Source organism: Carcharodon carcharias, chromosome 12 (genome assembly GCF_017639515.1).
Source record: "Carcharodon carcharias isolate sCarCar2 chromosome 12, sCarCar2.pri, whole genome shotgun sequence".
NCBI lineage: Eukaryota > Metazoa > Chordata > Chondrichthyes > Lamniformes > Lamnidae > Carcharodon > Carcharodon carcharias.
Genome location: NC_054478.1, coordinates 89130348 through 89154989, shown reverse-complemented (window position 1 = coordinate 89154989; position 24642 = coordinate 89130348). Strand labels below are relative to the sequence as shown.

The following is a 24642-nucleotide window of genomic DNA, read 5'->3' as shown; positions in this document are numbered from 1 at the left end:
GACAGGAAATTACATATTGTTACCATACCAATTATTCTCCCATAGCAATGCACACAGTAAGTTGAAGAATATGACCACTTTTTCAATGGTTTCTGATGTCTTCATGCTGTTGCTTCTCTCAGAATCTCAGTGCAGAAGAGGCCCATCAGCCCACCGAGTCTGCACCGACACATGAGAAACACCTGATCTACCTACCTAATCCCATTTACCAGCACTTGGCCCATAGCCTTGAATGTTATGACGTGCAAAATGCTCATCCAAGTACTTTTTAAAGGATGTGAGGCAACCCGCCTCTACCACCCTCCCAGTCAATGCATTCCAGACTGTCACCACCCTCTGGGTAAAAAAGTTTTTCCTCACATCCCCCCCTAAACCTCCTGCCCCTCACCTTGAACTTATGCCCTCTTGTAACTGACACTTCAACTAAGGGGAACAGCTGCTCCCTATCCACCCTGTCCATGCCCCTCATAATCTTGTACATCTCAATCAGGTCACCCCTCAGTCTTCTCTGCTCCAACAAAAACAACCCAAGTCTATCCAACCTCTCTTCATAATTTAAATGTTTCATCCCAGGCAACATCCTGGTGAATCTCCTCTGCACCCCCTCCAGTGCAATCACATCCTTCCTATAATGTGGTGACCAGAACTACACACAGTACTCCAGCTGTAGCCTCACTAAGGTTCTATACAACTCCATGACCTCCCCACTTTTGTAATTTATGCATCGATTGATAAAGGCAAGTGTCTCATATGCCTTTTTCACCACCCCACTAAAGTGCCCCTCCGCCTTCAGAGATCTATGCACACACACGCCAAGGTCCCTTTGTTCCTCAGAACATCCTAGTGCCATGCCGTTTATTGAATACTTCCTTGTCAAATTACTCCTTCCAAAGTGTATCACTTCACACTTTTCAGGGTTAAATTCCATCTGCCACTTACCTACCCATTTGACCATCCCATCTATATCTTCCTGTAGCCCAAGACGCTCAACCTCACTGTTAACCACGAGGCCAATCTTTGTGTCATCCACAAACTTACTAATCCTACCCCCCACATAGTCATTTATGTCGTTTATATAAATGACAAATAATAGCAGGCCGAGCACAGATCCCTGTGGTATGCCAGACACTGGCTTCCAGTCACTAAAGCATCTTTCTGTCATCACCCTCTGTCTCCTGCAACTAAGCCAATTTTGAATCCACCTTATCAAATTACCCTGTATCCCATGTGCATTTGCCTTCTTTATAAGTCTCCCATGTGGGACCTTGTCAAAGGCTTTGCTGAAATCCATATAAACTACATCAACTGTCTGTCGGTTTCTCTCTTTCTTTCTGCTAGTCTCCCCACAAAGCTTATTTTTGTTTCTCTCTCTACCCTCTTCTGAATGCAAGAAAATAGGATATACAAGCAAGAGGCAGCCAGTTGGACCATTCAACAAGATCATGGCTGATCTTATACTTCAACTTCACCTTCCTCACTAGCCCCTTAATCCTTTAAGTTTCTTTGTTCCAAAAACCTACCAATCTCGGTCTTCAATATGCTCAATGTCAAACCATCCACAGCTCCCTGGGGTAGAGAATTCCAAAGATTTACAACCCATTGAGTGAAGAAATTTCTTATTCCATTCCTAAATGAACAAACCATTATTCTTAGCCTGTGACCCCATGTTCTAGATTGCCCAGCCTGCTCTTAGCATCTCATGTCCCTTAAGAATTTTATATGTTTCAATTAGATCACTTCTCATTCTTCTAAACCCCTAGGGCAAGTCCATGCAATCTCTCCTCATAGGGAAATCCTCTCATCCCAAGAACCAGGCTAATAAACCTTCACCACACACCTTTTCGAGGAAGTATGTCCTTCCTCACATAAAACCACAAAGACGGAATATGGTACTCATTCTGGGCTCATGGATGCCCTGAATAATTGTAGTAAGACTTCTTTACCTTATAGTCTAATTCCATTGTAACAAAAACACCATTTGCCTCCCTAATTGATTACTGTACATGCATGTTAACTATCTCCGATTCATGTACAAGGAAAGCCAGGCTCTTCTAAATGAAAAAATCCCCAGACTCTCGCCATTCAAAAAATATCCTGCTCTTTTACTTTACCCACCAAAATAGATAATTTCACATTTTGCCACATTGTCAGGTTATATAGGATATATCAAGCCAGGTTTCACTCTGGGATCTGACTTATCGAGTATTATCAGCTGGGAATGTAACAATGTCCCAATTCTCACTTCCATTGTGTCTCCTAACACTTCACCATCTCAAAATCTATTCAGCTTCCTGTTATAAATACTCTTATCTTTCTCCTTTGAATTAGCTATGCAATCCCTGTATCAATCCATGTCCCATTTTCAGTTACCCCATTCTTAACTTTCCATCCATTGTCACTTGCTCTCCCAAAAGGTGTAAGAGGCCTCAATACCTTTTTTCCAAATCTCATCCTTTTTCTCTCCACCCCCTACTCAGCCTTCCTCTTTGCTTCACTCAGAGGTTTTATTTACTTTCAGAATTCAGCTTAGAAAGTGAACCACAGTAGAATGTACAAGGAAACTATTGGCCTGCTTTCGCTCCAGTTGTGTCTGTCTCTCTCCCAAAACCCACTCCCCCATCTGCCTCATCACGGTCGTTAGAAACTAGACTTTGCCTCATAGGTGTGGAGAATTAGACTAGATCTTTTAGAATTGTTAACAAAACAGTTACAGAAAATTAGTTAGTTTCAAAATTCAACTTTTCCTAAAAATCTAAGTCCTTATTGAATTGAAGAATGACCATCTCTCCTTCACCTCCTCCTTTCTGTATTTTTGACCTCTCTGTGCTTCCTTTAGACTTAGTGGCCCAGAACTTCCATTCCTGTTGGGGGGAGGGGGTGGTACCCCAGAAGATGCCCCACAAAAGTCCCCATGCAAGGATTGCACGAGAATTGCCCAGGAGTTTAAACTTCTGATGAGCAATTATCCTGCACTGGGAACCATCCGATACGCTAATCTAAATCAGAGACTTCAGATGGTTGATGGATGCCCTTGCGAATGGAAAGTTGTCTCAAGTGGTGTTCCACATGGCTCGGTGTTGGGACCCTTGCTGTTTGTGTTATATATTAATGATTTGGACGTGAACGTGGGGGGCACGATTGGGAAATTTGCAGATGACACAAAGGTTGGCCGAGTAGTGGATAGTGTAGAGGATAGCCATAATCTCCAAAATGATATAGATGGGTTGGTGGAGTGGGTGGTAAAGTGGCAGATGGATTTTAACATAGAGAAGTGTGAGGTCATACATTTAGGGAGGTGAAACAGTTACAGGGATTACAAAATAAATGGGAATATACTAAGAGGGGTAGATGAAGTGAGAGATCTTGGCGTACAAGTACACAGGTCTCTGAATGCAGCAGTTCAAGTAGACAATGTTGTAAAGAAGGCATATGGAATGCTTTCCTTCAATGGCAGAGGTATAGAATATAAAAGTAAGGATATAATGTTGGAATTGTATAAGACACTGGTGAGGCCACAACTGGAGTATTGTGTGCAGTTCTGGTCGCCACATTACAGGAAGGACGTAATAGCTCTGGAGAGAGCGCAGATGAGGTTTACAAGAATGTTGCCAGAGTTAGAAAAGTGTAGCTATGAGGAGAGATTGGATAGGTTGGGGTTATTTTCCTTGGAACAAAGAAGGCTGAGAGGTGACTTGATTGAGGTGTACAAAATTATGAGGGGAATAGATAGAGTGAACAGGATAAAATTGTTTCCCTTGATGGAGAATTCTAGAACCAGGGGACATAAATTCAAGATAAGTGGCAGAAGGTGTAGGGGGGACATGAGGAAGAACTTTTTTTTTTACACAGAGGGTAGTGGGTGTCTGGAATTCGCTGCTCAAGTTGGTGGTAGAGGCAGAAACTTTAAACTCTTTTAAAAAGTACCTGGATCTGCACCTAAAGTGCTGTAAACTGCAGGGCTATGGGCCGGGTGCAGCAAGGTGGGATTAGAAAGGGCACCTGGGTGTCCTCGGGCTGGCATGGACAAGATGGGCCGAATGGCCTCCTTCTGTGCTGTAACTTTTCTATAGTTCTATGGTTCTGACTCTCTTAACAGAATAGTTACGCAGGAATAGTTAGAAGGATTAAAACCACTTCTCACTCCTGGGTGCCTATCATACTGTCCCACTCAACACCCCACTAGAACACTACCACCCCACCCTCGACTATGGTCCCAAACCACACCACCCCTCCCTCAATTACCCTCCATACACTCCCAGCCCCCACCCGATTACCGCCCACCTCCCCAATTACCCCCATCCCCTGACTACACCACCCCCCCCCCCCCCAAACCATCCTCCCATTCTACACACTTACCTCCTCCCTAGCTTCTCAAAGTTGACTGGGGCATTTAAACTTACCTGCTTTACCGTAGCTAGTGCTGTGAAAAAGGGGTGCGGCTTCACTTCCCCCATTGCTACTGCTCTGCACTGAAGGCCTTGAAAACCCACTGCACTGCACTTTTCTCACCAGGCCAGGGTCAGAAGGTCGGGTGAAAAATGTGCAGTTCCCAACTAAAGTAAGTGAAAAGGAGTGGAGCAGCAATCCTACTGTGATTGCCACTTCCCAGAAGCTCTGGCCCAATACATTTCCTGAAGTTTACAGAACACCAAATAGAAGCTACAATAAATGTGCAATCATAATATTGTCATTTCTATCTATCTATCTATCTATCCATCTCACACAGGGAGACAGTCTCTTTTCAGCAGAAAATGCAAATATTACTCTAATAACTATTCTGAAATTTTTCCTGTCATTTTTCTTTAAATTTTGTAAAACCTTTGTCTAGAAGCTACTAAAAGCTAAGGAAAGTTGAATGGTTCTGGTGCATTGAGAAATTAGACAAACTGCCCATGCTCAGACTGCACAATCCAAATTAAGCTCTCAAAATTAAAGTTTTGAGCAAAATTATCCAACCCAAAGCCAGACTTTAGAGGGGCTAAGGCTATCAAGTAAATTCTTTAATTAAGGAAAATCACAACATACAATGTAAAGGACAAGTTAGTGTGATTTTTTTCAATTTTAACATTTTATTTCATTCCTTATTTGTAACGTTAGAAATCTCAGTTAATGAGATCAAAAAGGACAGATCAAAGTCATAAGAACCATAACCAGGGTATCTTGTAGCCCTGCCACATTAATGCAATACGAACTCAGGGTTGTGAGTTTGATCTTGTATTCAAAACCTGTGTACTTGGCAGAGTAAATTAATCAGGACAGCAGTGTGCAGCTTATGTAATATTATCTTACTTCTATTGTTTGTTACCACAGTCATGGTGCAACTTGGCTGTCCCCATTCATTTAATTAGTTTAACCGAGTCATCTTGCAATTTCAGTGCATGGCCTTCGTAATCACCATTTCCAGGTGTTCTCAGTGCATATGTTAAACAACAACATCCAATATAGCGTGCAGTGTGCTATATGCATGGTAAAACATCATAGAGACATGCACGAATAAAGAACAAAAGAACAAAGAAAAGTACAGCACAGGAACAGGCCCTTCAGCCCTCCAAACCTGCGCCAATCATATTGCCTGTCAAACTTAAATATTTTGCACTTCCGGGGTCCGTATCCCTCTATTCCCATCCTATTCATGTATTTGTCAAGCTGCCTCTTAAACACCACTATCGTACCTGCTTCCACCACCTCCTCTGGCAGCGAATTCCAGATACTTACTACTCTCTGTGTAAAAAATTTGCCCTGCACATCTCCTCTAAAGTTTTCTCCTCTCACCTTAAATCTATGTCCCCTAGTACTTGACTCTTCTACCCTGGGAAAAAGCTTCTGACTATCTACTCTGTCCATGCCACTCATAATTTTGTAAACTTCTATCAAGTCGCCCCTCAATCTCCATCACTCTAGGAAGAACAATCCAAGTTTCTCCAACCTCTCCTCATAGCTAATAACCTCCAGACCAGGCAGCATCCTGGTAAACCTCCCCTGTACCCTCTCCAACGCCTCCATATCCTTCTGGTAATGTGGCAACCAGAATTGCACGCAATATTCCAAGTGTGGCCTAACCAAGGTTCTATACAGCTGCAGCATGACTTCCCAGCTCTTATACTCAATATCCCTGCCGATGAAGGCAAGCATGCTATCTGCCTTCCTGACTACCTTATCCACCTGCGTTGTCACTTTCAGTGACCTGTGGACCTGTACACCCAGATCCCTCTGCCCGTCAATGCACTTAAGGGTTCTGCCATTTACTGTATAATACCTGCCTGCATTAGACCTTCCAAAATGCATTACCTCGCATTTGTCCGGATTAATCTCTATCTGCCATTTCTCTGCCTAAGTCTCCAACTGATCTATATCCTGTTGTATCCTTTGACAATCGTCTTCACTATCTGCAACTCCTCCAACCTTAGTGTCATCTGCAAACTTACTAATTAGCCCAGTTACATTTTCCTCCAAATCATTTACGTATACTACAAACAGCAAAGGTCCCAGCACTGATCCCTGCGGAACACCACTAGTTACAGCTCTCCATTCAGAAAAGCACCCTTCCACTGCTACCCTCTGTCTTCTGTGACCAAGCCAATTCTATATCCATCTTGCCAGCTCAACTCTGATCCCATGCGACTTTACCTTCTGTACCAGTCTGAAATTAGGGACCTTTCAAAGGCCTTACTGAAATCCATGTAGATAACATCCACTGCCCTTCCATCGTCGATCATCTTTGTCACTTCCTCAAAAAACTTAATCAAGTTAGTGAGAGACTAACTCCCCGTCACAAAACCATGCTGCCTCTCACTAATATGCCCATTTGCTTCCAAATGGTAGTAAATCCTGTCACAAAGAATCTTCTCCAATAATTTTTCTACCACTGACCAAGGCTCACCAGCGTGTAATTTCCTGGATTATCCCTGCTACCCTTCTTAAACAATGGAACAACATTGGCCATTCTCCAGTCCTCTGGGACCTCACGTGTAGCCAGTGAGGATACAAAGATTTCTGTCAAGACCCCAGCAATCTCCTCCCTTGCCTCCCTCAGTACTCTGGGGTAGATCCCATCTGGCCCTGGGGACTTATCCACCTTAATATTCTTCAAGACGCCTAACACCTCCTCTTTTTTAATCTCAACATGGTCCAGGCTATCTACACACTCTTCCCTAGACAAATCGACCGCTAAGTCCTTCTCTTTGTTTTCCTCAATAATGAGAACACAGAAACAGCATACTCACTACTATCACTTGGTCCAATAAAATGTACAATTCTCAATTAAATAATTAACTTTTCAGATACTTGTCCATCATGTCCAAATATATTATAATCTGAGTGTTGTTCAGGTAGGATGAAAATCATACTTTAAGTTGGATACATAATGAAATGAGATCTGACCTCATTAACAGCAACTGACGCTTTCGTCCCTGTCTGAACACTACTTTACTGTAGTTGCTAACTTCAGAAAAGTACATTTAGAACTTGATGTGGAGATAATGCAATCACAGAATTGTTACTACCCAGGAGGCAGCCATTCGGCCCATCGTGCCTACACTGGCTCTCTGAATGAGCAATTCACTTGGTGCCATTCCTCCATCTTCTCATAACCCTGCATAATCTTCCTTTTCAGATAACAGTCTAATTCCCTTCTGAACGCCTCGATTGAACCTGCCTTCACCACACTCTCAGATGGTGTATTCCAAGACCCCAGCCAGTCGCTACATGCAAAGTGTTTCATGTTGCTTTTCCTTCACTTCAAATCTGTGCCCCTTCATTTTCAATCCTTTCATGAGTGGAAACAGTTTCTCCTTATCTACTCAGTCCAGGCTCATCATGATTTTGAATACCTCTATCAAATCTCCTCTTCGCCTTCTCTTTTCCAAGGAAAACAGTCCCAACTTCTCCAATCTATCTTCATAACTGAAGCTTCTCATCCCTGGAACTATTCTTGTGAATATTTTCTGCAACCTCTCTAATGCCTTCCTATCGCCCAGAGCCAGATGCAATCCCCTGGCTGAGGCTGAACTAGTATTTTATACATGTTCAACATAACCTCTTCGTTCTTGTACTCCATGCCCCTATTAATAAAGCCTAGGTTACTATATGTTTTATTAACTGCACTCTCAATCTGTCCTGCCACCTTCAGTGACTTATGCACATATACAACCTGGTCCTTCTCCTCCTGCACCTTTAGAATTATACCCTTTATTTTATATTTTCTCTCCCACGTTCTTCCTATCAAAATGAATCACTTTACATTTCTCTACATTGAACTTCATCTGCCATCTGTCTGTCCATTCCACCAACTTGTCTATGTACATTTGAGGGTCTACACTATCTTCCTCACAGTTTACAATGCTTCCAAGTTTCGTACCATGAGCAAATTTTGAAACTGTTCCCTGTACATCAAGGTCGAGGTCATTACTATACATCAGGAAGAGCAAAGATCCCAACACTAACCCCTGGGGAGCTCCACTACAAACCTTCCTCCAGCCTGAAAATCATCCATTAGACACTACACTCTGTTTCCTGTCACTCAGCCAATTTCATATCCATGTTGCTACTGTCAGTTTTATTCCATGAGCTATAACTTTGCTCACAAGTCTGTTGTGTGGCACTGTATCAAATGTCTTTTGGAAGTCCATCTACACCACATCAACAGCATTTCCGACATCAACCCTCTCAGTTACCTCTTCAAAAAACTCCAGCAAATTAGTCAAACATGATTTTTCCTTAACAAATTCATGTCGATTTTCCTTAGTCATATGGACAAATGCAGGTCAACTATTAATTTTGTCCAGAATTATTGTTTCTAGAAGTTTCTCCACCACTAAACTGACTAGCCTGTAATTGCAGAGTTTACCTTTACACCCTTCTTTAAACAATGGTGTAACATTTGCAATTCTCCAGTCTTCTAGAACCACCCAAGTCGAAGGAAGACTGGAAAATTATTGCTGGTGCTTTTGCAATTTGCACTCTCAATTCACTCAGCATCCTTTGATGCATCTCAACCGATCCTTGTCCTTAATCAACTTTAGATATAGACAGACTATCTAATACCACCTTATTAATTTCAAGTCCTTCTAGTGTATTAGTTATCTCTTCTTTCACTGTGGCCTGAGAAGTATCATCATCCTTCGTAAAGACAGATGCAAAGTATTCATTTAATACCTCAGCCATGCCTTCTGCCTCCATAGTAAATCCCCTTTTTGGTCCCTAATCACCCCTACTCCTCCTTTCACCACCCTTAGACTATTTATATGCCTATAAAAGACTTAGGGATGTTCTATTATGTTAAATGACAGTCTCTTTTCATACTCCAACTTCTTTAATAATTATAGTAATATTTTATCATAGAATAATTTCAGGGTATATAGCAGCAAGAGAAAGTTAAAGCAATTTATTGCTTTCAAATAAAAAGGATGCATCAACGAGTAAATGAATCTCTCCACATTTACTCAAAGCTTCATGGTAACCAAGGGCTTTATTGCTTTAACTGATAAACTGTCCTATTGTCCTACAAGTTAAATATCAGTAATGTCTAACAGCAGATCAATAAATCTCCAGAACTGTTGCCAACTATAATCTAATACTATCGCATATGTTGTCTGTTGCTGTGCCTCAGAAAAATTGATGCTCAATTGCAAAAGGTCATAGTATACAATCTGATGAATAGTTATTTATGTGCAAAGTTCAAAGATCACAATGCACTCATATAAGTGTGATTATTACCTATGTGACCAGGAATCTTCTTTCCTTTGTAACCAAAGCAGACAGTAACGTTGATACACACAACAGGCTGCCTGTTCTTCAAACATTCCATTTTCGTACGGTTGATTGAAGGAGGCAGCCACAGGAAGGCTTCAACAATCACAACAGGCCTGCTCCTGCAATGCATAGAGAACAGGAATTACCAATCAGAAAATACTGAAATCAGGAAATGTTGTTACCCTGATTAAAACTTGAGCAGTGATTTAATAGTTTGCACAGTGCCTTCAAAATAATGAAAAAAGTAACTTGGGGAAATGCAATAGATTATGAGAGATTTGGTTACAAAAATATTTTTGGGAAAAAGTTAGCTCCCATGTGAACTTACACACAATTCGTGTGGGCTAAAGTGCAAGAAGTCTCACCTGCACAGCAGGCTGGACAGTGAATGCTGAACAGCGCTAAATACCCTAAATCAACTGGGAGCTGCAATTCAGAAGATATTTAAGCACCTGAAATAGCACTCTTAAAGCAAAAGCTAGTTGATCATTTACCACATTTCTGTAGATTTGGGCGTTACTGACTGAAAAAGCCAATTTGTTTGCCTGGAGAATGCAACCATTCTGCGAGCACTTGGGGAGAGACAGAGCACACTTTAAAGAACAAATGGCTACCTTCCCAGAAAGTGCCAGGTATAGCAAGCATGAAAGGAGGTAGCTTAAAGCAGCCAACACCAATCAGGCATCACAGTCTCAGATGTGGATGGCTTAACTGCAGACCTCTATCATTGTGTAGCACAGAGGGGTCTGGAACCACTTGAATCCCAACAGGTTGTCAGTAAACTCTGCAACCAGCCAACACACTTGTTCCTTCCACAAAGGAATTACTTAGACAGGGTAGCAGGTTAGGTGTCACACATCAGGAACAAAATATGTGAATCAAGGGGCAGCATTATGCCAACTCAATCTGTCAACACTCACACGCTACATAATACAGGAAGCAACTGCCCTGCAATTGACTTGAGCATTGTGCTGAGTAATTATTTGTCCTTGCTTACAATAAAGCAGCATAAATGGCAATAAATGGCACTTGAATAGCTGAGCATGAAAATGTGGGACAAGAGGCTTGAGCACAATTACTCAGCAGATGTGATTTGAGCCTTTATAAAATGGTCCATCATTGGCACTCTTTAGAAGTCATCTTGACCTTGCTGCATTGTTGATACAACTGCTAATTGCTCACTGACATTTTCACCCTCTTAATTTGGCATGGCTTTGCCACTCTAATCATCAATACGTATGCTAAGGCTTCTTTCAGGCCAGTGAAAGGAGAATGCAGCAGACAACAATTATGCTGGAAACCTAGGGATCAGTTGTTCTGTAGCTTTCCCCAAATACTTCATACACGTGAACTGGTGCTTTAAAATGCCAGTGGTCTAATAATTTTGGTTGTAGCATGCATTTTGTTTCAAATTCATTCTGCTTCTGTCTATATTGGAATATGTCCTAGGTACACATGGCTCATGGCGTAATTTTAACCTTTCTAATTACATTCTTCCATTCTTCATTTCCCTTAAAATAGTGATAACATAGATCATTGCCTTAGAGACATCATGAGCTTTCAAGAAAGTAAGAATTGATCTGCGTGCCTTGGATGTTACATTCTATGACCACATTATAATTTAGAACAGGTCTTTGGGTTATAAAATAGGTGATACATCTGTAGTCTTTGTGGTCTTCTGGACTCGTGCTGATCACTGAAAGGAGTTGGAGATGAGTTTTCCAGATTTTCTTTTTACCTGATTGGCCTTGGATTCTTTTTGCCTCTCTTAGAAGATTACATGATTGATGGTGGGTGAGTGAGTATGTGTGCCTAACCACAATGCTCCAGGCACTGTGGTTGTGGGGCAAGTTCAATGGAAAAACTGGCCTTTTCCTGCCCACTAGTCTGTATATTCATATGTAGGGATGAAGAATTGAACCTAGGGCTTTGTAATAGCAATATATGAATGCAAGTTTTGACACTCTGGACTGTGGGAAAAGCAACAGCTCTATAGCTCTCCTGAACAACGCATCTATGATTTCCTTCTGGATAGCAAACTGAATGACACTATGAATGCTCATTTTCCAGCCTGGAAAGTGGTATAAAAATAAAGGTTGTGATTATCTTGATGACTGGCAGTACTTTCCTTCCTACATTACAACAGCGACTACGCATTGAAAGTGTTTAATTGACTTTAAAATATGTGTCGTGACATCCTGAGGATGTGAAAGGCAATATATAATTGCAGATCTTTCTTTCTTACATTTGAGGTGGTCTGCATATCGTCCTGAAGCTGATGCATTGCAGTGTAACTGCTTCCTTGATAAACTTGAACCTGGGGAAACAGCACTTCCTCCATCAGTGTCAGGCAACTATATGGGGAGAATGTAGATGCAAAGGGATGAAGCACAGGTTCAGACAGCAAATCTCTTGTGCAGTTTGGTATTCTCTGGCAGTCCTTCTCTGCTCCTACTCATCCTCATTCACTGACTGATGCTGGCATAATGCTTTACCCTGACAGCAATTTTTATACTTCAGTAACTGAGAAGTTTGATTAGCTACCAATAGTTGTTATGGTTGGTCCCCAGATGAGGTCCCCTAATTTGTTAACTTCTCCTGAATGGGACCCCAATTTTGTTATGCTCCCAGATGAGGAGCAATGAATTGGCTCCCACTCTTTATTCAACCCCCTTAGTTGGTCGGAACAAGGTGAATTTAATAGTGACCCCTTCTCCCGTGACTACCCTTTCCTAGTCCAAATGTTTTTATTTTTTAGAAGGAGCCAATTTAACCAGGCTTGAAAGATAGAGGTTTATTGGTGACTAAAACCCGAGACAAAAATAAGAAAAACACCACACACACACATACATACATGCACACACAGAGCATGAGAAGTTAAGAGTCCAAATAAAAGTTTTTTAAGTATAAGACTTAGGCTTGTCTGAGAGACACATAGCGGTATATTGCGGCCGTTGGGTGATTCCGGCACAGCTGACTTTGGTCGTTTCACAGTTAGTTTAAAGATGCTTGGTTCCGCGGGGTGGCTGAAAGGTTGTCCTATTTCCTTTCGATTGTGGCTTCTGCTGAGCTTTGCCTCCAGCAACACAGAAAGGCAGAGACATCCTTTTGCCTGGTAGCTGCTTTTTTTTCTGCTTGCTGTGTCACAAACCTGAACCTCAACCTTTTAATTGATTTTTCTTTGTGTATCCTGGAAGGGAAAAAAACATGACTCACGTCCATGTTCCTTCATCCCAGAGCATTTACCAGTTCTGAGATATAAATTAACAGGAGATAGATTTCCGCTGTCTGCCGAGATGTGAAATCAGTCTTACGTCTCCGCAACTATAGTAGGTTAAAGTTCAGTCTTTTGCATCTTTCCCATCTCCCCTTCAAAAAGTGTCCGTTTGAAGGAATCCATGCCACCTTTCAGCTACAACATTCCACGTTCTCTCGGGGCTATTCCATCAACTATAATCCACAATGGCATTTTCCAGGGTGTGGTCACTGCACAATATCAGACATATTTTTCTCAGTGTCTTTACTTGTATTTCTTTATAAAAAGAATACACAGGTCTTCCTTAAAAAGTTCAAATTGCCCATAAGTCGTTGGTACCATTAGTCTGCTGTGGTACATAGTTAAAACAAAAACCCCCTAACAGAATGCAGCATATTATAACTAATATACTGAGGTGGCAATGCACCACATAAAATTTTTATTAATAACATGTTACAAAAGAACATTTCAAAGAAATTCCATTCATATATTTGCCTGGATAAATTAACTGTAAATATCTTTACTTGCTGTGCTCCTAATTTTCAGTGATTCAGTGCACAGGTGACACTGAAGGCAGCAATGGACACTCCAAAAGCATCTCAACTGTGCATTCAAATAACAGTTCTTACATCTCTCCTCATCTGAAAGTAATATTTGAATCTAATACTTAGGCCATGTACATTCAAAGAGACAACAGTTGTTTTGATTCCTGACATTTGAGACATTGGGTTTGCTGGTGATCCCGCCACCCTCATTGGTGATCTGCCTTTTAACAACAGAAAACTAGGTGGTGTAAGAAGGGTTAATAGCTAATATACATCATCAGTGATGTCAGATCATATGTCATTGGATCTCAAGAGAGGGATGGTTTTGGAAGCTTATCTTTCCCTGTATATGGTGAATAAATATTTGGAAGTTCCAGGAGGCCTTGTTTCCAGTAGCCTATATTAAATGCACTCTGGGGCCATTTATGATACTTCATGATGGCAGCCATAAGCTTACAGAATAGCAAGGATCCCTGACAAAACCAATGGTGGCAAGAAAGTGAAAGCTATCATGTATAAGACAGCCACTGAATGTATATATTAATGATTTAGACTTATATATGGGAGGCATCATTGGCAAATTTGCAGGTGGCACAAAAATTGACCATATAGTTGATAGTGAAGAGGATTTCTGTTGACTCCAGAATGACATCAATGGTTTGGTTGAGTGGGTGGAGAATTGGCAAATAGAATTCAATCCAAAAAAGTGTGAGGTAATGCATTTGTGGAGGGCAAGCAAAGCAAGGGAATACTCAATAAACGGGAAGTTGAGAGGAATTGAGGAAATGAGACCCCTTGGAGTGCATGTCCATAGATCCCTGAAGGTGGCAGGACAGGAGGTCAAGAAAACATATGGACCACTTTCCTTTATTGGGATGTAATGATGGAACTGTATAAAATGCTGGTTATGCCACAACTGGAAATGTGTGTATAGTTCTTACTCACCACATTACAGGAAGGACATAATTGCTCTGTTTAGAGTGCAGAACAGTTTTGCAAGAATGTTGCCAGGACTTGAAAATTGCAGCTATGAGGAGAGATTGGATAGGCTAGGGTTGTTTTCCTTAGAACAGAGGAGGCTAAGGGGTGACCTAATTGAGGTGTACAAAATTATGAGGGGCCTAGATAGGGTAGACAGGAAAGACTTGTTTCCCCTAGCTGAGGGGTCAATCACCAGGGGGCATAGATTTAACGTGATTGGTAGAAGAATTAGAGGGGACATGAAGAAAAACTTATTCATCCAGAGGGTGGTGGGCATCTGAAATTCAGTGTCGAAGTTGGTGGTTGAGGCTGAAATGCTCAACTCATTTAAAAAGGTACCTGGAACTGCATCTGCAGTGCTGTAATCTGCAAGGCTACAGACCAGGTGCTGGAAAGCAGAATTAAAATGAGCAGCTAGCTACTTTTTTCTCTTTTTGGCTGGTGCTGACACAATGGGCTGAATGACCTCTTTATGCACCATAACTGTCCTATGATTCTATGAATGCTGCAGAGAAGCAGAAGGAAAAGCACCCAAGACAGTTGATTAAGAGTAACAGGCAATCATGGGAAAAACCCTACCTCTACCTGGATCCTTTGACCACGTGGAAGGCCCTGACCAAACAGCACACTGGCAAAACTGAGTTGCAGTTTCAACAGGTAGAGGACCACATTGGGATTATCAGAGAAACCTGATAAAGAACAGGTCAGCGCACTGCTCTATTCCACTGGCAGCAGCGCAGACAACATTTTAATAAGACGGGGTGTTAATGAGGGGCTATTAAGGCCTTTGATTCATAGTTCAGCCTTTGGAGGAACATTATTATAGACTGGGTGAGGTTTAACAGGCGCACTCAGGGACCGGAGAAAGTATTGGCTTTTTCATTCATGACCTGTATTATATGGCTGATAGTTGCAAGTATGGAGCTCTAAAGAATGAACTCATCTGAGACTACATTGTGGCGGGAGTGCTCGATGAAACCTTATTTGATTTTCTGCAGTCCAGGGAAGATCTAACATTGTCTAAGGCAGTCCACTTGACGAGACAGTTCTGCTTCTGAAGCTCAGCCTGAGTTTTAATCCAGGGTGAAAGAGGACCTTTTTGTGTCAGACCACTGACTCAGTCCAGTTTGTGGGCAATAGAGGTACCAGCACATCCACTAAAAAACAGATCCAGAACAAAGAGGGGCAGGTCACCACCATTATCCAGTGCGCCCATTGTGGTGCACAAAAACACCATCAGCTCAAAGACTTCCCTTCCATAAATGCAAGGTGTCATTCCTGCACACAGCAGGACCATTTTAAAGTGGTATGCCACAGTAGAAATCCTCCTACTCCAAAATTTAAAGGGAAATTGATCAGATGAAGCAACATCCAGGAAAGATAGAGGAAGATAAAGTGCCTTTCTTGAGTAAAGCTGCAAAATCCAAGGGGATCTTTTGGAATGCAGATGTCATAGTCAATGGCCACAAAATCAGTTTTAAATTAGGCACAGGAGCAGGAGTGTCCATTCTTTCTGAAAGAGTACAGTGGATGAAACTCCAGCAATCTACTATTCGACTCGACAGTCCAGGGGGCATTCCACTGAAGGTGCAAGGGCAGATGATTGCTACACTTCAATATAATGGAAGAGAACCTACTAACACTCTGTACGTTATTCATCATCAAGCTTGCTCTTTATTAAGCAGAGAAGCTTATTTGGCTTTGCAGCTTCTTTATTCATCAGTTGCAGCAGAAACCCAAGTCGGTCCAGATGGTTTGAACTAGTTTCCATAGAGAAAGCTCCATACCTGCAGCCACAGGAGGACATTGTGTTACTCTCTGAGGTAAGGGTGCATGATAGAGACTGCCAGACCACCATTAACCAGCCACAGGAGGAAATTCTGGACCTTGCATTACTTTTTGAAGTGAGAGTGGATGAGGACGGTAACTAAGTTACCATTGAGTGTGACCGGGACATCACTGATGAATGCGACCAGGATGCAAATCTACCTGACTATTCTGGTAAGGACACCGATTACGTAGAACAACCTGGTGCAGGCACTGATTTTCATGGAGGAATCAGGAACAGAAGCTCCGACAATGGCCAATGAGACAACTACAGAACATAAAGCTCCCTCCCCAAACCCTGATGTCAAGGCTGAAGAGGAAGTGACTGAAACTGCTGAGATGCTAGCTACTGATCTCACACACACTTCAGATGCACAAAGGAGGGTAAGTGTTCCGAATCTAGTAGAGGCACCAAAACAATAACCTAAAATATGGTACAGTAACAGAACTTGCAGCGGTATTGGCTCCATTCCAGATGTTGCCTTGTTTGCTTGAAATGCCAATACCTACCGAATGGCAAACTCACACTGACATGATAGCAGAGTGTGTACGTGCTGAACAACTACATGCTGAACCACCACATGCAGAGACAAAACCCACAGCATTAATGAAAGTATCAACTCCACTTGAGAATAATCTTCATTCTTCTGTTTGTCCATCAGATTCATTCTTGAATGTAATATCGGGATTGTGCAGCACTTCATTCCAGACACAGTAATCCTGAACGTACTTAGGCAACGTATGTTTTTGCCAGGAAACGTAATTGCCGGATCAGAAGATTGCATACCCACCTAACAGAAGCTGACAAAGTCTCATTCCACCAAGGGAGAGCAGCCAGCAGCACAACTTAAAAAGGAGGCACAAAAAAGAAAAAAACTAATCAGTTCATCACCTTTATACTGTACAGCAGAAACAGGAATCTCTGTCTAATGATTTAAGTGTGTTCCAGAAAGAATATGGAGGACATATGTCCTACTCGTCCTCTAAGAGAGCCGAGAACACAGTTTGAGATTGACGCTGGCATAAGTGATTGTGAAGAAAGGGAGCTGGTGGGGGGTGGGGTTGGGTGGGGGGGGTATAAGATGTGTAAATATTTAACAAGTAAAATGAAAGTCTTGGCCGGGAGACGTAGTATAAAGGGTTCATAGCTATAATGCTAAAAACATCATTAGTGATGTCAGATCTCAAGTCACTGGAACTCAGATGGTTCTTGAAGGAGCCTCAGGCTTATTTATCCTTGTACATAGTTGTGTATAGTTAATAAATGTTTTAAAGTTCTTGGAGGCTTCGTTTCCAGTAGTCTTTGTTAAATACACCCTGGGACCATTTATGGTGATACATAATTCTGGTATTGTATATTTAGTTTAACACCAGCAACAAATGAGAATAAATCATGCCAGTTGAAGTATCATCATAAATGGGCACAGGGTGTGATTAACAAAGACAACTGGAAACGAAAACTCACACTGCAAAATATTTTTAACCACGTAAGTGTAATTATAGAATGTCAAATTCAAAAATAATGCATTTTTTGAATAAAGCCCAGCTGTGAACAGACGGAACTTTGCATGCAACTGTGCTGCTGAAAGCATTTCAATGAATCTGAGAAAGTGTGCTACAAACAAAAAGGTTTGCCGAACGTTTAATCATATTTTTTCAAATTTTCTAAACAAAAACCTAGCCCAAGTTGAACCAGATAAATCTTTAATTTCTTTAGTTTGATCAAATATTTGGAAGTTGAATGAACACAAATTTCAGTTTTTTTCTCATTTAAGTGGCAAGCCCAACAGGTTTTCCAACTTAAATGACATATATGCAAATTAGTAAACCCTTCCTCATCCAATAGAATTGTTGTAAACAAATGTTCTGGTTTGAACACTTTGATCTTTTCCCCAGATATCTGACTAACATTCACAGATAATCCCACCTGCATATTTCCACAATACTACTTCCGTGACTGTGTCTGGAAAGGTTTCCTACTACTTTCAAAATTATCATTTTCTTCACTTTGCATAAAATAGCCAATGTTAATTTCTCCGAATAACATAAACTTAAATATTTTATCTGACTTCTGGACTTCCTGTAAATAGACATAAATTGCACTTATCCTTTATCCATAAATGCCACTGAATGCACAAACATCCACATTCTGTCATGCGATATCATAGCTCCACAATTAATTTTTGAATTTAAATAACAGAATTGTCAACATTGGTACCTTTGTATGTTGAATAATGTAATTCTGATGTATAATTACTCGTTCAGAAACGACCATAAAGGCTGAGCTCCATTCAGAAAAGAGCAGCTGGATTAGAACTACCATACATAAGTACATTATTTACACACAGTGCAAGTTGTTTGCTAAACTGTAAGGTACTCTTTCACATTGGAAAAGCATTTTTTTGCATTCTTTCTGGGCACACTGCTGATGCTGAAATTTGCATTAATGGACAAACTCAGCTTTAAGCCCCTTGGATATGGTCGGGATCTAATACACAGCAATCCCTGCATCACTACACTGGGATCATTTAAAAATCTTTCTGCTTTGAAGACTTAACAATGAAACATTTCTCTAAATCACTCCCAATTTAATATCATTGATCGATCCTCTTGAATTTTTCCAATGCTGGTGGATTGAAACTCTGATCCTGCAGATTCATCTGTCAATATTGCAGAACATTTGAACAAACTCAACCGCCAATCTTCTCTTCCTCTTGGGGAGGGATGGGGGGAGGAACAATCCTTACTCAATGCATTTCCAACACCTCAGCTAAAACTAGGGGCCAAATCTTCTAATCTCCGGATCGTCGGAGACCGGACGTATGACTGAAGATACCCATTGGGACTGTGTAGTCCTGATGCGCGGACCTCTGGGAATTGCCCAGGAAGTTTCAACTTCCAACTGGTAATTCCTGTCCCCAGGATCCTCCGCAAATGACTCCAACTCTGAGCTAGAGTCAAACACTTTGGACAGTTGCGCAGTACTTACCTGGATAGTTAGACTATGGTAGCCATTGTTTCATCATCCAGCACTTTACATGTTAACATCTCTTCCTTAGACAGTGACGAGTTTCAATGAGTCTCTGAAGGTTTGTTTGTTTCGCACCTTCACCTTGGAAGGTGGCCTTGCATTTTTAAGTAGTTCGTGCTGTCTCATTTCAAATTGCAACATTTCCAGTCAGTCGAAAGTTGAAAAATCATGTTTTCAAAATTAGGGGGGCATAGCCTCATGACATTACCCAGAAGATGTTAGACAGATTTAAACCTAGTCTAACAACTAGGTGACTCCACAACTGACATCTAATCACAGCCCCCCCAAGTACACCCTGACCACCTAACGACCCCAAACACAGCTACCCTCCGACGACCTGACTACCCCATCCGACCACTCAACCTGACCCAACCAAATCCCCTGACCACCTGACTATCCCCCCACCAGACCCAAATAGCCCTAGCCTGCCCATGTCTGCAACCCAACCAGACCACCCACTCACCTACCTACCACCTAAACCACCCACTCTACTCATTCATCCACTCATCCATTCACACATTCAAAGGCTAGGCCTTTAAACTTACCATACAGTGGCATGTGTATGACCTGTCGTCCCTCAATTCTACACCGCTCCGATAGAGTTTGCGGGAAGTTGTGCTGCGCATTTCTTTGACAGCCGGGATCAAAAGATTGCAGAAAAAATGCACAGCAGCATCGAGTCAGGGAAATCTTCGAGCAAGTGGCAATCCGCTCACCATTGCCACTGCTCGAAAGACTCAGGCCTAGGAGTTATTGATAAAACACTAGATATGATCCAACATCCTAATACTCAGTGGGCAGTACATTAATATGCCACCAGTCTGCCGCGAAATAGCATTCTGATGCAAGGAAATCCAAATTAAACAAATTATGGTTTATTAAAAAGCTGGCTGTGGGCATCTAATATACAGCTTGTATGAATATTGTTCTTTTATCTCTCTGGAATCTGACACCAAATTAATAGGATGAAAATCTCCTCCCTCAGTTGACAGTAAAGATCCTAAATGAAAGGGGGTTGAACTTCCACAGTTCTTTTTGATGCGGTCCCACCATAACCCTGCCAAGTGTGCAAAAGGGTTGTAAAATAGGATGGGAGCCACATACATTGGGTGATCTTCCCAGTCCTGATATTAAGGCTACCAACCTCATTTTGAGGTGATTAGAGCCCCATTAACCCCAGGCAAAGGGAGCGAATATCGACCTGTATGGTTTAAACTTTTCTAGCCATCTCTCATAACTCGGTATCCTGAAGATCAAAAAATGTTGGAAATGCCTAGCTGGTCACTTAGTCGGTCAACATTTGTGAAAAGAACACATAAATTAAGGACAAATGTGCTGCTCCTCAAGTTTTTGTTCAGTCGAGGAACATGATGGCATCTTTGAAGTACACACTGTGCAATCCTCAAGACTGTAATATTGGCTTCAGTAGCTTCAGACTTAAAAATACAGCTCCAACCAATGTTCCCTGTAAGCTGCATGTTCACATAGCAACATGCAAGTCGGCACACGGGGCTTGCACAAGTTAACCCTTCTACATTACCTCACATGTGCGGCCGCATAAAAAAAAATTAAGGGACTGCACACTTCAATATATTTCCTGCACACCAAAAAAATTGGAAGAATGTTGGCTCCCACTTCTGTCTGGCTGGCAGTATAAGTGTTACAAGATGATGAGTGACTGGGAACATGAAGTTGCTAAGTGGTCTGAGCTCTTTGTCTGATCTGTTATTTTCTTCCCTCTGGATCCTGAGCCATCGGAGCTGGTGCCACTTGGACAGTTTCATTTACTTCAATTTCTGCTTGCCTTATCCCTCAGTGCTCTATCCAGCTATTGACACATTCTTTGTACCTTAGAAAGGTCTTCAATTTCTCTCATTATGCTTCTTTTTGTTTGTTAATATTACTTCAGCCATTCACCATCTTCAGGGTTTTATTTGAGCACTTTACAGATTACTTCATTTCTTCATCTTTGTTTTCCATTTCCCTTTTTTTCCTTCTGTCCCTTTTTAAACACTGTTCACAGTTCTGACAAAGGGTATACATTTGAAATGTTATCTTGCTTATTTACTCCATGGCTGCTGACTGCTCAGAGTGCTTCCACAATTTGCTTCTGTTTGATTCCATCATCTGCAGTTTTTTTGCTTCAGATGTGATCTAACAGAACACCTCAGATTTAAAATAATGAACTAGACTCCACCCAGACTGTGGTCTCCTGGTTCAATTCCTGTCTATCGAATCAAAGCCAGAGAATCACCTGCAATGCCTTCTGACCCCACTCCCGTAACCTCATGTAACCTCCAAGGAATTAACTTGGTCCCGTATTTTTCGTCTACATGCTGCCCCTTAACAGCATCATCCTGAAAACACTGCATTAGTTTTTACATATATGCTGTTGACACCAAACTCTACCTCATCACCACCTCTCTCAACCCCTCAAATTATCAGACTGCTTGTCCGACATATAGTACTGAATGAGCAGAAATTCCTTTCAGGTGAATATTGTCTTTAGTTCCCTCCACAAACTCAGTTCTCAAGGTAACAACTCCACCCTCTTCTTGGCAACTATCTGAGGCTGAACCAGGCTGTTCACAATTTTTTTTGTCATATGTGACACCAGGGTGAACTGACCAGCACATGTCTGCACCATCACCAAGATGGTGCAGACATGTTTTCACCACCGGAACGTCACCACAGCTAAGCTGCTGCTCAAACCTTCATCCATGCATTTGTTGCCTCTAGACTTGACTATTCCAACACATTCCTAGCTGGCCTCCCATCTTCCACCATTTGTAAGGCTGGCTCATCCAAAATTATGCTGCCTGTCTCCTCACACCAAGTCCTATTTACCCATCATTCCTGTACTTGGTGAGCTACACTGGCCCCCAATTAAGTACTAACTCAATTTTAAAATTCTAATTTTCTTTCCAAACTCATCCATGGCCTCACATCTCCCTATTTCTACAAACGGATTGCAGTGGTTCAAGGCAGCGGCTTACCACTACCTTCTCATGGGCAATTAGGGATGGGCTATAAAAATACTGGCCTAGCCAGCAATGCCACATCCCGTGAAAGAATAAAAAATGTGAAAGAATAAGAAACTCGTCCAGTCTTACAACCCTTCAAGGTCTCTGAGCTCCTCCAATTCTGGTCTCTTGCCCATCCCCCAATTTTAATCTCTCCACGAATGGTAGCTTTGCTTTCAGCTGACACAGACTTAAACTCTGGAATTCCCTCCTTAAATCTTTCCATCTTCCTCCCTTTCTTCCATCAAATTGCTTCTTGAAAGCTATGTATTTGACTAAGCTTTTTGGGCAACTGCCTTAATACCTCCTTTGGTGGCTGCATGTCAAATTTTGTTCAGTAACACTTGTGAAGGTCCTTGGGATGTTTTACTATATTAACAGCACTATTTAAATAAATGCTGCTTTTGATTTGGGAATTTAGGCCAGTGTTGTATTTGCTTTGTTGGGTGCTGCTCTGCAATGACCGGATATGCTTAAAGGTAGAGTTTAGGGTTGCTAATTTAACCTTTCCCCTAGGTAGCTCAGTACCATTGTATATATTCCACATATTCTTCTTTCATGTGCAACACCTTACGTGATCTGTATTCAATTTCATCCACTGCAATTCTGCTCATTCACAAATTTGGATCCTTCTGGAATTATTAGCTGTTTTAATCAACTCCAGTGTCCCCCTCTTTGCGAATGATTTAATCAGCTTGTTCTGTATTTCTGAATGCCAGGCCATTTAGGTGGATTGGTGCTGAATCCCTACAGTGTCCAATCACTGGCTATTTTATTCAGTGTAGTTCCCAAGCAGGGATCATTTAGCTCAGTTGGTTAGATGTGATGCAGAATGATGCCAACAGCAAGAGTTCAATTACTAGCCTGGCTGTGGTAATTCATTGAGGCTTGCCTTCTTGCCTTGGCCTACACTTGATACAGAGTGGTATCCCTCAAGCTATATAACCAGTTGTCTCTCTCTCTCCCTCTAAAGGAGAGGGATACCTATGGTCCCTTGTGGACTATGGCAAATTATCTCCCAAGCTTGATATCACTCTCCTAACTAGTACCTGCTGCCTCCTCTCTTTCAACTAATCCACCTCCAAACTTGGCTTATTATATCCTTATGGAGCTGCATTCATCTTTGGCTTTATCAAAGGCTTTCTAGAAGTGCACTGCATCATACAGCTTTTCACTGTCCAATTGTCCAATTGACATGTTACTTCCTAAAAAATGTTATGAATGCAATAAAAGCATAAGCATTTTTTTAAATCCTTTATATCCTGAATAAAAGCAATGTTGAAAGCAAAACAGCATCACTGAAAACCTCATGTGGAATTGCAGAACAAATAGCAAATCTGCTGGTTGCTACAAACAATCTGCATGCATCACCATGAATCAAAAACAAAGCTGCAGGATTAATTTCTAAAACTTAAACAGCATATAGTGCACTATGATATCACTGCTTTATATCTTGTCAATTGGGGAATCATGATTTTCCATTCACCCAAATCATCTTTCCCCATAATTATGTCTCAATCTTACCTGAGCAACACAACATTGTCGGACATAAAGGCACCAATTGCTACATCTGTGAAGAACAACAAATTTATGTTAGTTATTCTCAATTTTAGGCAAATTCACCTTTCAAAGCAGCATTAAAATATTATTTGGTCATTATTAATTAGAAGGGAATGAATGGCTGGTTCTACATGCATTGATCATTCAGAAATTCCATACAGATTCAGCAATCTGAAACCAAATTCACCATAAACCACTTTCTTATACTCTACAATAGGTGTAATGGTTTCTACTGAACTATGTACTCCAAAACATTGTGCCCAGACCAAGTCAGAAAGATGATTTACTTGCACTTTGCTTTCTGCACAATTCCCCATATTGAGGCAGGATTCAGTTTAAAGGTAAGCTTAGTGTAATTCTTCCTGAGGTAGCAACTATAATTTTGGAAAGCATTTGGCTGTTAAATACAGAAACATAGAAATGTTACAGCACAGAAGGTGGCTATTTGGCCACACTGGCTCTCCGAATGAGCAATTCACTTAGAGCCATTCTCCTGCCTTTGCCCCATAACCCTGTAGTCTTCCTTTTAGATAACTCTTAAATTTGCTTTTGAATGCTCGAATTGAACCTGCCTCCACCATATTCTCAGGTGACGCATTCTAGACCTTAACCACTCGCTGCATGAAAAAGCTTTTCCTCATGTCACTTTTGCTACTCTTACTAATTACT

General features: G+C 41.4%; 1 protein-coding gene across 2 annotated transcripts in view; it reads right to left on the bottom strand.

The window, feature by feature from the left end:
- itga4 (integrin alpha 4) overlaps window positions 1-24642 on the bottom strand; it is a 169637-nt gene that overhangs the window by 94590 nt on the left and 50405 nt on the right. The window contains exons 13-15 of one of the 2 annotated variants that reach the window (XM_041200111.1): window positions 23938-23983; window positions 11996-12067; window positions 9715-9869 (exon numbers count right to left, since the gene is read on the bottom strand). In XM_041200111.1, the coding sequence (XP_041056045.1) occupies window positions 9715-9869; window positions 11996-12067; window positions 23938-23983 (273 nt within the window). The remainder of the gene's footprint in view (window positions 1-9714; window positions 9870-11995; window positions 12068-23937; window positions 23984-24642) is intronic. The other variant, XM_041200112.1, reaches the window with a different exon arrangement.